Source organism: Pangasianodon hypophthalmus, chromosome 28, assembly GCF_027358585.1.
Source record: "Pangasianodon hypophthalmus isolate fPanHyp1 chromosome 28, fPanHyp1.pri, whole genome shotgun sequence".
NCBI lineage: Eukaryota > Metazoa > Chordata > Actinopteri > Siluriformes > Pangasiidae > Pangasianodon > Pangasianodon hypophthalmus.
In genome coordinates, this window is record NC_069737.1 from 2,320,520 (window position 1) to 2,335,938 (window position 15,419).

At 38.9% G+C, this 15,419-nt stretch overlaps 1 protein-coding gene across 1 annotated transcript; it reads right to left on the reverse strand.

Moving 5' to 3' along the window:
- Nucleotides 1-9,991: 9,991 nt before the first annotated feature.
- On the reverse strand, nt 9,992-13,836 carry LOC113545794 (early growth response protein 1). The gene is made up of 2 exons (XM_026945398.3): nt 13,371-13,836; nt 9,992-12,967 (listed from the first exon to the last, which is right to left on the reverse strand). The coding sequence occupies exons 1-2, from the start codon at nt 13,519-13,521 to the stop codon at nt 11,844-11,846; spliced, it is 1,275 nt and encodes a 424-aa protein (XP_026801199.3). The 5' UTR covers nt 13,522-13,836; the 3' UTR covers nt 9,992-11,843.
- Nucleotides 13,837-15,419: the final 1,583 nt, after the last annotated feature.

A 15,419-nucleotide genomic window follows, 5' to 3' on the forward strand; every position in this document is an offset into this window, starting at 1 on the left:
TATCTGGGCTGGAATTCAATGTTTATTAACATGACCATACAGTGTTCTTTTATTCATCCTTAGTAACTGCCTGATCAGGGTCACAGAGGTTAAATTTGGCTGTTAAAAAAAATATCACCAGCAGGTACCAACAAAAATAATAACTGTGTGAGTGGGATCAAAAAAAACAAAACAACGTTTCTAGTTGAGACCAATTATAAACTCGAGGTTGAGGAACAGTTGGAGCTAGAATTCACACACCATGCTGACAGTGCTGACATTTCTGCTTTCTAGTGGTAGAGCTCATATGTATAAGAGATGTGAATCTCATATCTACATGATATGATGCGATTTTGAATCAGCAATGAATCAAAACTTGGCGATATCATTTAATCTGCTGCATTACGACAAAATAGAATAGATTTGATTTAGCATTCTCTGATCAACATGTGGCCAACTTTGTTCAGAATCTGGGGTCAGCCTACCGTTAATTCATGAACGATGATGATGCAGAGAAGGAGTATTTTAAAATGATCAGAATTTCGGGCAAATCACCTTGCTAGCCTGTTAAAGTTTAACAATGTGGATTACTTTTTACAGATCAGTTGTCCTTTTTCAAGAAGTGATTTTAGGATTGTTGCATTGAATCATTTCAGTCATTGACTTTTAAATCGATGCATCGATCCAAATACACGACTAATATTTAATTTAAAAAAAAAAAACCTTCCAGTATAGAGCACTTCAGAGTACAGATACAGTTATTTGGAGCACTAAACAAATACAGAAACAGATAGTGGCATTGCATTACACCCCTAATAGACATGCATGCTGGGTCTTGTCACAAGGGATCATCATCTTCTTCTTCTTCTACTACTTCTTCTTCTTCTTCTTTTGTTTTTAACAGCCGGCTTGTACAGTATTTCCAAAAGAGCTGTTAGAGATCTCACGAACACAGCTTGAAATCACACACCAAATTAATCCAATTAAACAAACAATTGAGGTTTTTTTTTTTATCACTCTCAATGCATTGCACTTCAGACTGAAAATAAGTTACATGCTCAGCAAGTGTTGTAATGCTCCCATCTGGAATATAAAGTCTGTTTGAGAGGAGATTAAATTACGAAAATGCCATCTTTAAATGTCATCCTCGCAAAAACGCTCTCAAGACGTACAATGCATATTAAACATACTGTAGAAAAGCTATAATGCAACCACGCTCCATTGACTAATAGGTGTGTGTAGCTTACATACAGAAATAAAAGTGCTAAAAATACATATTCTGGAATGAGCATCTTGGTGTTGTGGCCAATTTCAGAATGACTCGGATCCCACGAGGGATCCTTAGCCAACTTACATGGCAGGTTTCCAGCCTGTGGAGCAGATTTCACAGCCTTGGACATCATTAAGGTTTGAAAATAAATGTTGCCACACAGAGTAGAGCAACAGGGCTGCCATAGCTTAGCACTTTCAAGATTGCAGTGTTTTGGGCTTCCTAGAGCACACTACCATTATTTAAGCACATACGAGTCAGGGGAAAATACAGGCAGAGAGGAGTACTCCTGCTGAGCGAATGCGAGTGGAGTTCGTTCAACCCACTCATTTTCTTAACTGGTCACAATCATGAACTGAATTTTTGCTTTGAGTTTGTAGCTTTAAATAGATGTTCGTGTTATTATTTTTTTAGTGAAATGCAAACACAAGCTCCAAATTAAATTATAGGTTGTGTTGATTCCATACAAACATTTTTTATGAGGAAAAATGAGAGAATTGGTCACATGACCAGAGCCATTTGCTTCCATCATGGACCTACGAAAGAAGATCTCATAAATGTGCTATTAAAAATGATGCATTCTGACTGGTTAGAAGGTGTTGATTAATTTTCTATAACAGCAGCTCTGACAGTAGTGCAGCTGCAAATCACAGGTTTATATTAATCCCCTTGTTCTAATACTTTATCGTTTCTATAGTAACAGCTTGTAAACAGATTAAAAAAATGCATGCAATTGTTGATATGGTGAATTTTTCTGTAAGGAGACATTTATGTAACATTTATGGAAGGAGTCTCCAGTGTCAGCGCTTTGTAACAGTTTTGTATCAGTTTTCTGACATCTTTAGGACAGAGCAGTTTACGCTTTGCGGTTTCTTGGTAACATAACAAGCAGTGTTTTTTTTGTCTTATTAACTAACTTGTTTCGCAGACATTCCACAACATTAAATGTAACTAGAAACAGATAAAATGTATAACATGTTGTTCTTTAATTAATAAAAAAAAACTATAATTGTGGGCAAACTGCTGTGGTATAAGAGAAATAAAACACTTGGGGACATGCTGTTATAGGAAAATAATCAGCTTGAGGGTTGTAACAGTAACACTGCTTCAACACAATACCACACTGTTGATCATTTTCCTTTAACAGCAAGACAAGGAGTGGGTTATTTCCTGCTTATAATATTATGTTCATTTTTAAACTATTATTAAATTAAATTAAAGAAAATTCAGTGATCATGCAGTTTCCTACCAAGACATTTTTGTGCTTTGAAGGAATTCAGTTCATGCACTCACCCAGCTGGGATGAAAATAAATAATGAATTGGTTAATAATGAAATTAAAAATGTAATTTTGCTCACATTTGTGATACATTACAGACAGATAAATATTCTCTGGTGTTTGATTTCTCAACAGATGTTACAGGAAATGATCAGGCTGAGATACTGAGACGTGAGGTAACGTTTTGAAAGTTTAAAGTTTCAATAAACTTGTAAATAGGATGACGAGCCGATAAGGGATTGAAGTTTTGCTTACACATAATCATCCAACTCTGCTGTTACATCAGGCTTACATCAGGCTTTGTCCAGTTTTAAGAAAAATTGTGCTGGTATGCAAATATTTCTGCTTTCACACCAAAAATGTAGCGTTGTCAAAGCTGGTGTACTTTACTATTTCTCTTGAAATAAACTCTTTTATTGTGTGTGTGTGTGTGTGTGTTTGTGTGTGTTTGAGTGGATATGATGGACCTGTCTGGTATTCCGTAATCCGGGATTGATGGCAGGATACAGCGGTGATCATTAACCGGGATGAGATCTAACCTGTCACTCAAAGTTTCTTTCAGTAAGACGGATGAGGGTGGATCCCTGGTTCTGTTTTCTCGAATTAGACCCTGTTTTCACTACAGATTTCTACTTGTGTTCAATATTCCTTCACAATACGCTTTGAACTATCCATAGAAGCAAACATATATACCATTTCTAAAGTATGGAATTTTGGCTAATTTCGTAGCTGAGATGTTGAGTCTATATGAAATAATATACAGATGGATAAGAGAATGGTCATCTTGAAAAAGAGAGACTATTAGCTGGTGCCCAAGGGGACAGCGATTTGTGGTGTGGATGACAATTGTGCCGTGATAATGAGGCTTAGCCTGAGACGGCTGTGTCACATCAGGCCACCCATGTGTCAGTGTGTGTCAGAGAGCACGCTCACACATAAAAAAGAGCGAGAGATGGCAGAAAGAGAGAATAATAGAGACTGGAATTAAGAGAAAGCGTGAGACCAGGACAGAAGGATGGAATGTAATTATGAGAGAGAGGGGGAAAAAAGTGTGAAGAGACACGATGCAGTCAGTTTATCTCGGCTGCCTGTGGTTCACCCGCAGTGTCAGACAGAGAGAAACAAGCACTTAGCCATAGTGAGGCAACAGTTACCTCGAATGAAGTGTGCCACATCGGAGCGCGCCGGATTTCCCCTGAGTAACAGGTGTGCCGTGGCGTACTTCTTCAGGAACCGTCTTATACGGATTTTGTTGGGACGCAACTTTCTTAATCAGCTGGTTTGGCAATGAATATACAACGTCCTTTTACACTGCATGATCCAGCACATGGATAAATCATAGAAATGTGTATTATTTACTGAAAAAGCATATGAACGAACAGAACATGGGGTTAGTTATGACACTTTTCACTCTTTCATCCAGTAAATTTTATATGTAGTATACTATAACATAATTTGAACGAACTTTATTTGTTATTTTTAAGACTGATTATGAATAAAATTATTTCTAATCTACAGAGTTTAATTAAAATAAAATCCAATTCTATTCTATCCAATCCAATACATTAAAAAGTATCTTCACTGATTCAGCTAAGCATTCACATGTGACAAATACGTCTTTTACATTCCTTAAAGGTTCTTCAGTCGTCCCTCTGAGGGAAAGTGTGTTTGTCGAACCCTATAACAGAGTGTTTCCCTGTCAGAAAGTTTCAAGAAGAACACGGAGAAGATAAGGACACAGAAGATAAGAAGCCTTTAGTATCCAGTGCACACTTAAAGAAGCCTTCAATAACAGAGACAGTTTAGCTGACATGTTCTAATGTAGGTATTAAGAAGAAAATAATGAGGAATAATTAGCTTGTGCCTCACACTTACCCTGTTTCTAGGCTGTCCTTAAATAATGAACCCATAAAGGTTCTATGTCAGATCCTACAAAAGAGCGTTTCCAAGAAGAACCATTTTAGGAGGCTAAAAACCCTTAATTATCCAATTAAGCCTTTAAGAACCCTTTAAGAACCCTGGAACAAATACCAAGATATTAAACACCTGACAGATTCGAGGTGTTCCAAAAAATGGCTGAAGAATCATGGACTGAAAGGTTCTTTAGTAAAGCAGAAATGGTTCTTCTGTTGGATATTATTCTGTGGAATTTCTTTATGGGTTCTGCAGCGAGTTAAAAGTTCATTGCTTTCAGAATGCCTTTAATTTAGAAACGTATCTGGAATATAATGACTCTGTTGTAGATTTCTACGCAGAACCTTTAATGGTTTTCCCAGAGTGAAAAGCAGAGGAATTTTTTTAGGGTTCTACCTTCTTAGAAAAATGGTTCTTCACTGATTCTTTAAAGGTTTGTTGGCAAACTAAAGGTTGTTAAAAAAGGGTTGTTGTTTGAAAAAAGGGTTTTACTTGGAGAACTTTCTGACAGGAAAACACTTTGTTGTTCTACACAGAACCTTTAAGGGTTTCCCCAGAAGTACAGCCAACGAACCTTTAAGAGTTCTTGTAAATTCTTTGAGAGCGTAGGAATAACCCTTTCAGAAATGCTTCCAAGTTTCCAAAGCATCTACTTAGAAATTTGTTGCAACAAATGTAATACAAAAATAAAAAATCTTGGTCAAAGACAACAAGTAACTGAGTCAGAAAACATACTTCAGAGCAATGATAACAATTTGTGGTTCTCTAAAGAACCATGTGAAAAAAAAGTCTTTAAAAACCACAGGTGTAAAAACCAATTTCATGTATGAGTCATGTGACTTTTTTGTAAAGGACGTGCACATTTTATAGTAATCATGTTCATTTCAAGGTGTGTCGAAGTTTCTTTCTTTAAAAACAAAACATCAAACTCAAAGTGGAAAAAAATAGATCAGACCAAATGGCTAGAGATAAATAACCTGTTAAAATGTAATATTTTATTATCAACATTGCTAAACTGGACCTGTTGGTGTAGAAATGAACCCAGTTCTCCCTTTCCTTAATACTTACGTCGTCTAAATTGCCCTTTTAAAGAAGTTTTCCAGACAGTAGACTCTCTGGATTAATTCAGTTTGATTATTTTATGGAAAAAGGATCATGAGGTGTAACTTGAGTTTGCAACTGATGATCCTTAAACTCTTTGATTTCACAGTTAGTGCATATTCTCGGGACTTAAAGAAGGCCCTCCACCACTCCATCATGGACGTCTCTGTGGTGTGATTGAATTGCTTTGAGACAAAGTGCTCGCCTCTCCATTGCGGTTTTTTGGCTCACCGTGACGCTTGACCCCTCGTTGCTATAGAAATGTGGTGGCGAGAAGAACATCCGTGGAGAAGCCTCCTTGACCCTTTGGTTTAACTCGTCATTTTAACGTGGTATGAAAACTCCTTGGAGAAAACTCCTCCTGCTAATATTAATGAAGAAAAATTCGGTTTGCGAGGAATTAGCCACTTATGTGTTTGCATAATCAGCTCCTTTACCTCGCTACTCGTCCTGCCTTAATCACCTGGACTCTCCAAAACACCTACACCCTTCTCAGGATCAGACACGGGACCAGCAGTGCGTGTGGCTATCAGACGAATTAATCTGTCAAACTTGATTGCTATTGGAGGCGTGTGATTATGCGGTCCTGATTACGAAGCCAGCCCGAGGACCATACACTGCCGGCTCACACTTGGTCAAGGTGGATGGAAAAATCACGCAATGATTGCGCTGGGACGGATCGGTCTCGCTGTCACGCCGTCGCCCAGCTCGTCTGAAGTGCGACTGTGATTAATACAGGGCCACTTCAGTGCTATACAACCGGTAACGACACTTAACGAGACCTCCGGCTTTCGCATCAAAAGTCGCCCTTTTTACACCATCCTAAAGCAAACACTTAATTTGACGGGCAGCGTAAATGTATCAGTTCCGGTCTGATAGCCGGCGGCTGGATAACAGACAGGATTTAAAGCTGGGAACTTAGGAATAATCACACACCAGGTGGAAGTTTTTCCTTTGTGTGAAAACAAACCACATGAATATTTCCACTTTCAGTGCAATTAGATCAATTAGAAATCACGTGACGAAAGTTTGAACGTGTAGCAAACTTGTGTCTCAGATCTCTTACAGAAAAGTCACATGCACTTCACATTTCACGCATTTTTTCATACGTATTGTACGTAGTGCATACATTTTTTTCATGTGATTTTTTTACCATTCATTTTTTTTTCTTAAGGTTTATTAATGTTTATGTTTTATGTATTAATTTCTTCCCATGTAATGTTGTACACACTGTTCACATGTAGTGGAGTTTTCACATATAGTGCTTATTTTTCAAATGTTCATGTACGTTAATATGTGATTTTTACGTTTCATTTATTTATTCTAATTTTTCATCTCACATTTTTACATGTGCATTCTTACGTTCATGTCTGATTTTTTCACACGATTCATTTCACTTTGCGTGTGATTTTTTTTTGCATGTCCTAAAACAGTTTGCTGTCAGGACTTGGACCAGAAAATATTGACCTTCCACAAAGCTGGAGAAAAATACTTCATATAAATATAAAAATATATATTTTGATACATATACAAGTTTTTTTAAAAAAGCTGAAGATGATGAACAAAAAACAAGCACTAAACCATCTTTAGAGGAATGAAAAGTTGAATAAACTCCACACTTACCTCATGTTTAGATTATAATTTTGATTCTTTCAGTATTAATATACCACTTTTTGGCCATTTTTTGTTACTTGTAATAATAAAGGAATGTTTGTAATGCTTAACTTGCATTAAATGTCTTGTTTGCTTGTGAAGTAGGGTGTACAAACCTTTGCACTCACCTGTATATCTCTGTCAGCAGTGCATGAAGTTTTAGTTTCAGCGTGTAAATATCTCATCATGGCCGTGTCTGGCCTCACTTGGTGGCCACAGTGTCCTCAGCGCCCATCTGTAGGTTGCCCTGAGCCTGGTAGAGGATGCAGAGCGCCGTGCTGCTGCCGCGGACCATGTGGTGGGTCACATGGCGCTCCGAGGCTGGGCATCAGCGTGGGTGCTGGTGATGTTCTGCCAGCAGGACGCGTCATGTGCACAGAGCAGCCTACACTCCGAGGAGCCCCTCAGAACTCGTGCATGCCACTCGGCGACAGATTGTGGGAGTCCAGAGCTCACTGAGACGCCGCTTCAGAGAAAGTAGATCAGATTTTCCAAGCCGGGATTCGAGAGTCGTGAAGTTTATAAATGTCGGATTGTACCATGATTTTAAAAGGAATAAGTGAAGTCTTCTCTGTGATTTGGCTTCCTGTCTACACGAACAGGAATGTTTGATTTACACAACATTTGAAGGTGAAAAATATATAATTTATAGTTAATATAATATATAGTTATAATTTTGTGACCCAATGGTGCATAAGTATTTACCTCCTGGTTGAATACATGGTGGAAAAGTTCAGCTGACATGAATACTTATGCAAGGCCCTGCATTTTGCTCTGTTCCTGCTACAGAAAAACTCTGTGCATAATACTCTGCATCCAATTCAAAAGTTTATGCCCCCCTTTGCTGGATTAAAAAAATGGAGAAATATGCAAAACAGAATTCCTGTTCAAGTTCATTGAATGATGCATTCATTCATTTAATGCAACCTAAAAATGGTATGGATGTTTTTGAAAACAGAGTTTTTCTCTCCATTTTCATCTCACATCCATGTGAAAAATGGCAGTTTGGGTCACTGAAAATGAAGCTTTTTTGAAAACACCCTCAAAGGTGGAGAAATGTAAAAAAAAAAAAAAAAAAAAAAAAAGATTTTCACTTTTTGTCAACCTGTGTGTATGTGTGTGTTATGAATGTGCTAGGAGTCTACACAACTACTGACCAGATTCTTACTTTGTGGTCTGTAATTTCACATTAGATTACAAAAATGATCCACGCTGTACTGCTCCTGAATCCATCTTTCTGCCGTTTCACCATCTCTATTGCTTGTTTATCTATTGTGATAGTTTATTACAAACTATCGCACCTATGGTCCTGGCATGATCATGTGAGCATTTTCAAGTCGTTTTTGCATTTTGAAAAATGCTGTTTGTGTGGAGTGGATTTTTTCTTTTTAACGAAGGGGTAAAGACTAAATTTTCAAGAATGTACTCCATATCTTAGCTAGAGCTGAGATGTAACTGTATCGTTGTTGTCGCTGCAAGTACTTCCCAAGCCTTATAACCTTTTAGATATTTCAAAAATGTGATGTTTATGTTCAAATCTGAACAGTAAAACTACAGCTGACCTTGGGTATAACTGTATGCGAAGTATGCATCTTAAAGAAAACTTGGAAGACATTGAATTTTCATTCTAAACCTTACATACTGCTGTGGTCATCCACACAAACAGGTGGATTATCGAAAAAAAAAAAAGAAAAGAGATGAAATCGGCCATCTAGAATGTCAGAATCTGAATCTGAGAAGTTTAGACAAGATTTCTTTACATTTCCTACAAATGACATCATATGGAAATGCCAGAAAACGAACTCTGCCATAATCCTAATTCAACCTATAGACTCAGCCTAGAGAGTCTGGTGTGTTTTGTTAATAAATGTGGCTAAAAATCATCAGCTTTTACAGAAATAAGTCACTCAAACCTTTCCTGTACCTGTCAACAGTTATGGAAGATTATCTTGTTTACTCACCACCAATTTCTTCAAACAAAACTCTTAAAGACAGTGATTTTTTTTAATCCAGTAAACATGGTCTGTATACAGTGTAAGCAACCTGAAAAAAATCTGGAATAGAAAATACTGACTGAACAAAGGAAATGACGGTTCTTCGTGCATACGATTGAATGAAGCTACAAGACTCTAAGTCAAGGTCATGAAACCATAATATATGTGCAGGATGTGTGTGATTTGATCATGCTTTTAATTCTGTTTTGAATTGTATTCAAAATTAATAACATCATAACATTTATTTTTTCTGTTATTGTGCTGCACTCTCCCGTAAAGAAAATGTGGCCATGGGTTGAAGGATACGCTGCCCGAGCACTCGTCTGCTACACTTACAGCTCACTTTAAGTGTTGTTCATAATTTTATCCATAAAAAAAGTTCTATACTCTGGTAGAAAAAAATTGGGCTTGAAGTCATTTAAGGATTCATTGCATAATTTAGAAGTCTTAGCTTCCAAAAATTAATTTTACTACAAACTTTTACTGTTAGTACAACTGAGACTGTAGTAAAGTCCTTAGCTCCCAAAAGGGTTCTACTTGGAATTCTTTATCGGAATACTTTTTTTTCCGATAAGGAAACACCTTGTTGTGTGTTCCCCAGAAGGACAAGTTTTATCAAGTGTGTAAGCCTTAGTATTTGTCATATTCAAGTGCTCATTTGATTCATTAGACATACCTCTTAAAGGTAAATAAAAAAAAGACTCTAAAAAGTAGTTTAGAAATATTTTTATTCATAAACATCAGTCATAAAAATAACAAACATCAAAGTTCATTCAAAGTACTTTGTATAAACCGTCTTAATATATACAAATTTATTCTCCCAGTATAGGAAGAGATTAAAAATAATTTAAGGCAAGTTTCCCATAAACATTTCCCCTTCGTTCGTTCCTTCATTTGTTCTTTTTTTTTTTTTTTTTTTAAACAATTCACAATACAGTTGTGTTCTAACTGTGATGACACCTTTTACCTTCATGTAGAAGAACTAGTGAAAAAAAAAAAAAAGAAAATGCAGCAATGTGTGCTACCTAAGTTACTCAACAGCAATGTCCAGCCTGGTGCTATTCTAGTCTTCATTACATTATTACACACTACAAGAGCCATGTGAGCTAGATGATTCATAATTCATTCATTTATGTACATACACAAACTAGGGGTCTGTCAAACAACGAAACATGGATTCTAAGTGGACAGAAATGCTTTGTGTCTCTGCCATGTAAACTTGTACACTTGTTCAGGAGTCTTTAACTCTTTCACGCTTTTACGTGTGGAGGTCTGCTTTTTATTTCCCGTTAATATACTACACACAGGAAACACTGTGAGTTTAGAAGGTTAGAAATAAACTTTCATCTTGAATATCCAGACAAACAGAAAAATACAAAAATACAAATAATCATACATAGCCATATAAATATATTTATTTTTGCACTGACAGCTGTAGTAGAATAACTTCCTTATCAAACAACACAATTTTAACCATTCAATCAATAGCATTGCAATGAAAATAAACACGTAAATTGACACTAATTTAAGGAAAAGAAAATGGACCCCTTGGCACAAATGAACCACAAGTCGTGGTGTGTCCAAGTTCCAAAGGCGAAAAAGCCACCACCATGATGTAGAAACGAGGTAAAGTCTCACTTCTGCAGTGAGGCATCGATTATTACATTAGCTTATTAATCATCATATTACATGAACAGTAAACATGCAATATCAAAAAGCACAAAAGTTGGAGAGAAGTGCAATACGATCCAGCGCAGGAAAAGAAAATAAAAAGAAAGGAAGGAAGGAAAGGAAAAAAAAAAGTAAAAAGAACTCGAGGTCGGAGCTGTTCCGGAGTCAAAGTGCTGAACTGCAGCTGGAAAGCGTTTGGCTGCTCTGCAAACAACCTGGAGCACAAAAGTTAAACGTTAAAAGAGTTTATGCAGTCGCTGCACACACAGCAAGCATCGCGAAGGGCATTTTCTTTAGGGAAGATCCCCTTTTCCCCTTTCACTAAAAGAGTTCTGGCACTCTTTTCCAGCTCGCTCCTTTGCGTAAAAAACGTCCTCCATCCAGCTCCTCCAGAGCAAAACAAAAGCCTGGAATGAAAAGAAAAACTGTGTGTTTTTGGTCTCTGATTCAAAGTTATAAGCTGATATTAGTAGAGGAAGTAGATTAATATGAACTTTCCATTCATATTTCCATAATATTAGAGGCCTTCTCCATAACAGTGTCCCCTCTGGAAGGCGAAAATGGTTCAGTCTGTTTCGCAAATGTTTCATTTCGTTTCAGTTGTGCTTAAACACAACTCCACCTGAAAAGAAAAAAAAAATGTGCACACTCTATAAACTAGGTTCCACTAGGACTGTTCTTATGGGAACCATTTTAGTTTTTAAGAACCTTTCCGACGAAGTTCCTGGAGGCACTTTTAAGGATTCCGTGCATTAAAACCCATAAAAGATCTTCCAGGAACCTTTTTGTTTTGTGTGCAGGGTATTTTTTTATTATTTGGGAAGAGGGCCGACAGAAAAGAAATAAATAAATAACTAAGTACATGCGCACAGTGCACGTGGAGCCTCCGACCAAGAACCTAATCAACCGTAGATCTTCCCCAGATCGTGCGCACACCAAATACAAAGCGCATTTTGGCACCGGATTTTGGTTGCACTCGTTACTCAGATGGCCTCCGGGAGGGCGAAGGGCCAGGCGCCGAGCTCCTGCGTCTTCTCCTTGTGCCGGAGGTGCACACGGCCGTGCCGCTTGCGCTCGTCGCTGCGCGCAAACCTCTTCCCGCACACGTCGCACGCGAACGGCTTCTCGCCGGTGTGCGTACGCGTGTGCGTGGTGAGGTGGTCGCTGCGGCTGAAGCTGCGCGCGCACACGCGGCACCGGAACGGCTTGTGGCCCGTGTGGATGCGGATGTGCCGGTTGAGCTCGTCCGAGCGAGAAAAGCGCCGGTCACAGGAGCCCATCGGACACGTGAAGGGCTTCTCCTTGGCGGCGGAGGGAGAAGCGGAGGCGGCGGCGCTGTTCTTGCGCTTCGGGGCGCGTGCGCGGCTCGGTGCCAACGGCTCCGGGGGAAGCAGGGTGGAGTACAGGAGCGAGTCGATGGTGGAGGTCGCGTAGGTCGGAGGCTCGCACTGTCCCGGAGCAGGGATGGGCTGGAAGTTTGGGAACACGCCCGGTTTCAGGAGGCTGTTTGATGGTGCGTCCATGACAGAGTAGTTAAACGCAGGTGCACCAAAACTCTGGCCACAAGCATCCCCGAAGCCTTGCTCCTGCTTAATCCCGGCTTCCACCTTGAACTCCATGTCAGGGTTGGACAGCGAGTCCAGCAGCTCTTTCATATCCACCTGATGATGCTGATGATGCTGATGCTGCTGCTGCTGCTCGGATGAAAAATCGCCAGATGTTGGAAAACCATAATTGTCAGCTTTCCCGAAGGAGTTCCATTCATAATAACAGCCTCCACTGTTCTCAAACTCACTTTTCACGACCACTGGGAAGGTCCCAGGCTCAGAGGACGGAGGTTCCTGGGGTGCACTCGTGTCGCTTTGCTGTTGGTGCTGCTGCTGCTGCTGCTGCTGCTGCTGCGCTTCTGGAAGTGGGCCCGCGGAGATGCCCACGATCTCGGTGATCATGTTGAGCAGCGTTTCCGCGCTGCAGGGGGCGCCCTGACACGCCTCCACGTAGAAACTGCCCGAGTAGGACAGCGAGGCGTCGTAGCTTCCCTTAGGGCCGTGACAGGAGGAGTATTGATCCGCGCTGGTGGGCTCCGTTTTGGGAGTGACTGTAGTATCTGTGGATGATGGCGGAGGAGGACAGGAAAGAAAAAAAAAATGAGGCGTCATTAGCGTAGAGTTGGGGATGAATCTTACAGCATGTTACATAAAGTAGTAAGTACATGCGCAGATGGAAGGATACAGAAGGTGCTTGTGGTGTTATAGAACTAGAAGTTCCTATTTCGAACTATTTCTATTTCTTGGTGAGAGTGAGATATCATTCCACAGCATTAATGCTCAAGGAAAAGTGTTTACCGAAAATGGCTACACTATGGCAGGGGTTAATTAATTTACGCATATCGAGATTATCCATCTAAACAGCACAGTACAGCACAGCACAGCACAGCTATAATCCAAACCCTGGAAATCACACCAACTTCATGAAATGGACTGCTATGAAGTGATCTATGGCGAACTCACCGTGTGCAAACTGAGTAGGTGCTGTGCGCTCAGCGTCCATAAAGACATCCTGATGCTCCTTAGTGTCCATCATCCCGATGGCTGAGTCGTTACAGGTGTCAAACTGGGGGTAGAAAGAGTCCTGAGAGTTCAAATCGACGTTGTTGAGCATGTTTTCCCGAAAAAAACGAAAAGCCCCGAGGATATTTGGAGATCCGGTCCAAATATGTTCTTTTTTTTTTTTTTTAGATGGAGAATAAATGTAAATATGAAATGCAAAATGTCTCTTCTCTGCGACAGTCAAGTCCGGAATAGATTGAGGTCCGGTAGAAACAATAAAAAAAAGTGAATAATGATCAGGAATTCCCCCTTTCTTTTTATAATGTCCTAGATGTGTGCGACTCGCAGTTGGATGTTCCTCCGCTATCTGTTGCTGCGCTCCTCTCACCCAGAGCCGCTTTTTATACCCCCGAGCTGGCGCCTCGGCCCTCCCTCTCTCATTCACCGCGTGCTGGGAGAGGATTCCCCCGCTGCGTGGCATCTTCATGCCCATACATGGACACAGAGGATGTGACGGGGTTTCCCCTCCCCTTTAAAAAAAAAAAGGAAGAAAAAGAAAAGAGAGGAGAGGAGAGGTACGCTCCTGACGCTTCTAACAGGTCTCTGGTAAGTTGTGTCTGATTGCACTTCAGCATTATTACACTCTCAGAAAACAAGGGTACTAAGGGTACTGTTAGTATATGACTTTTACACAGAAAGGTGCATGTAGGGGAACTTCACAGCTCTGCAGTCCAGTTTTGTAGCTGAAATCAGTTTTTAAAGGTATTAGTATATGCACAAAGATGCAAGGTACAAAAGAGCAACAAGGAAAGGTACAGTTCAGTCCTCAATAGTTTCTGAGACTGAGGACTAAATATGTGAGTGTGTGTAAATATATATATTGCAGTAAAATACTTACATATTAAAAACTACAGAGCATTAATTCATTCATGGTGAGATTTTGAGCTTAACTAAGATCTATTATTATTATTATTATTATTATAATTATTATTATTATTATTGTTGTTGTTGTTGTTACTAGTAGTAGTAATATATTATACTATATTATTTTGTATGACTCTTTTCCACTCATTTCATTTTATTTCAGTAGTAGTAATTCAATGTTAGTACTTTTTTAGTGTTTTACTAGTAATATTTTCTTCTTCTTCTTCTTCTTCTTCTTCTTATTTTGTACTATGGGATGGGTGATCTAGAGATGGGCGATATGACAAAAACATCATATTTCCAATTCTCAAATATATCTCTATGATACATGATGCATGTATGGAGATTTTCTAAGAAACTTCCTGCAAAACTGCAGCGAAGCATTCAAAAAAACAGTGAATGACTTTAGTGATGCTTTGATATCTACAAACATAAGTTTAACCCTGAAAAGGAGGAAAAATAAATTCTGTAAAATGTAACAGTTTCAGCTCCTACCAATCAATTTGCAAAAAATAAATAAATAAATAAATAGATATCATAAAATCATGTTATATATCCAAGTGTATTGTAAAATAATTTATCAAAATATTAATATTATAATTGTCATACAGTACTGTCCAGCCCTCTTCCTAACACCAGTCCAAATGAAATTATGCACCCAGTGGTTAAGGATTCATAAAGCTGGATAAAAAATCCGTCTTTTTATACACCAGATTTGAATATAAAGGCATAATGGCAGTTAGAGGATTAATAGGAGAAAATCATGAGGCATAAAAGTTTTAAAATAGACTCACAGTGAATGAGGAGAAGTTGTAGGCTACACCACACTTTTGCTCAATCCCAGATGAGCCCCAGATCTATAATGCAGCACAAAGAGCACACACGTTTTTTAGACCATGGACAGCGACACTGCTCAGGCTCTTCTTTACTTCATGGCGGCCATTTTCTAACTTTTTTTCTTCTTTTTTTTTTTTTTTTTTTTGAATGTGCCCTCCATCAGCTACATTTGGCAAACACCAGACTGCTGCGTGAAGAACTGATTTTTTTTTAATTAATGCAAATATAATTTAAATTCTTTTTTATTTC

Coding starts and splice junctions, on each gene's coding strand:
- LOC113545794 (XM_026945398.3), bottom strand. CDS start 13,521: ATGCTCAACAACGTCGATTTGAACTCTCAGGACTCTTTCTACCCCCAG. Junction 12,968..13,370: donor ACCTACTCAGTTTGCACACG/GTGAGTTCGCCA, acceptor CATCATCCACAG/ATACTACAGTCACTCCCAAA.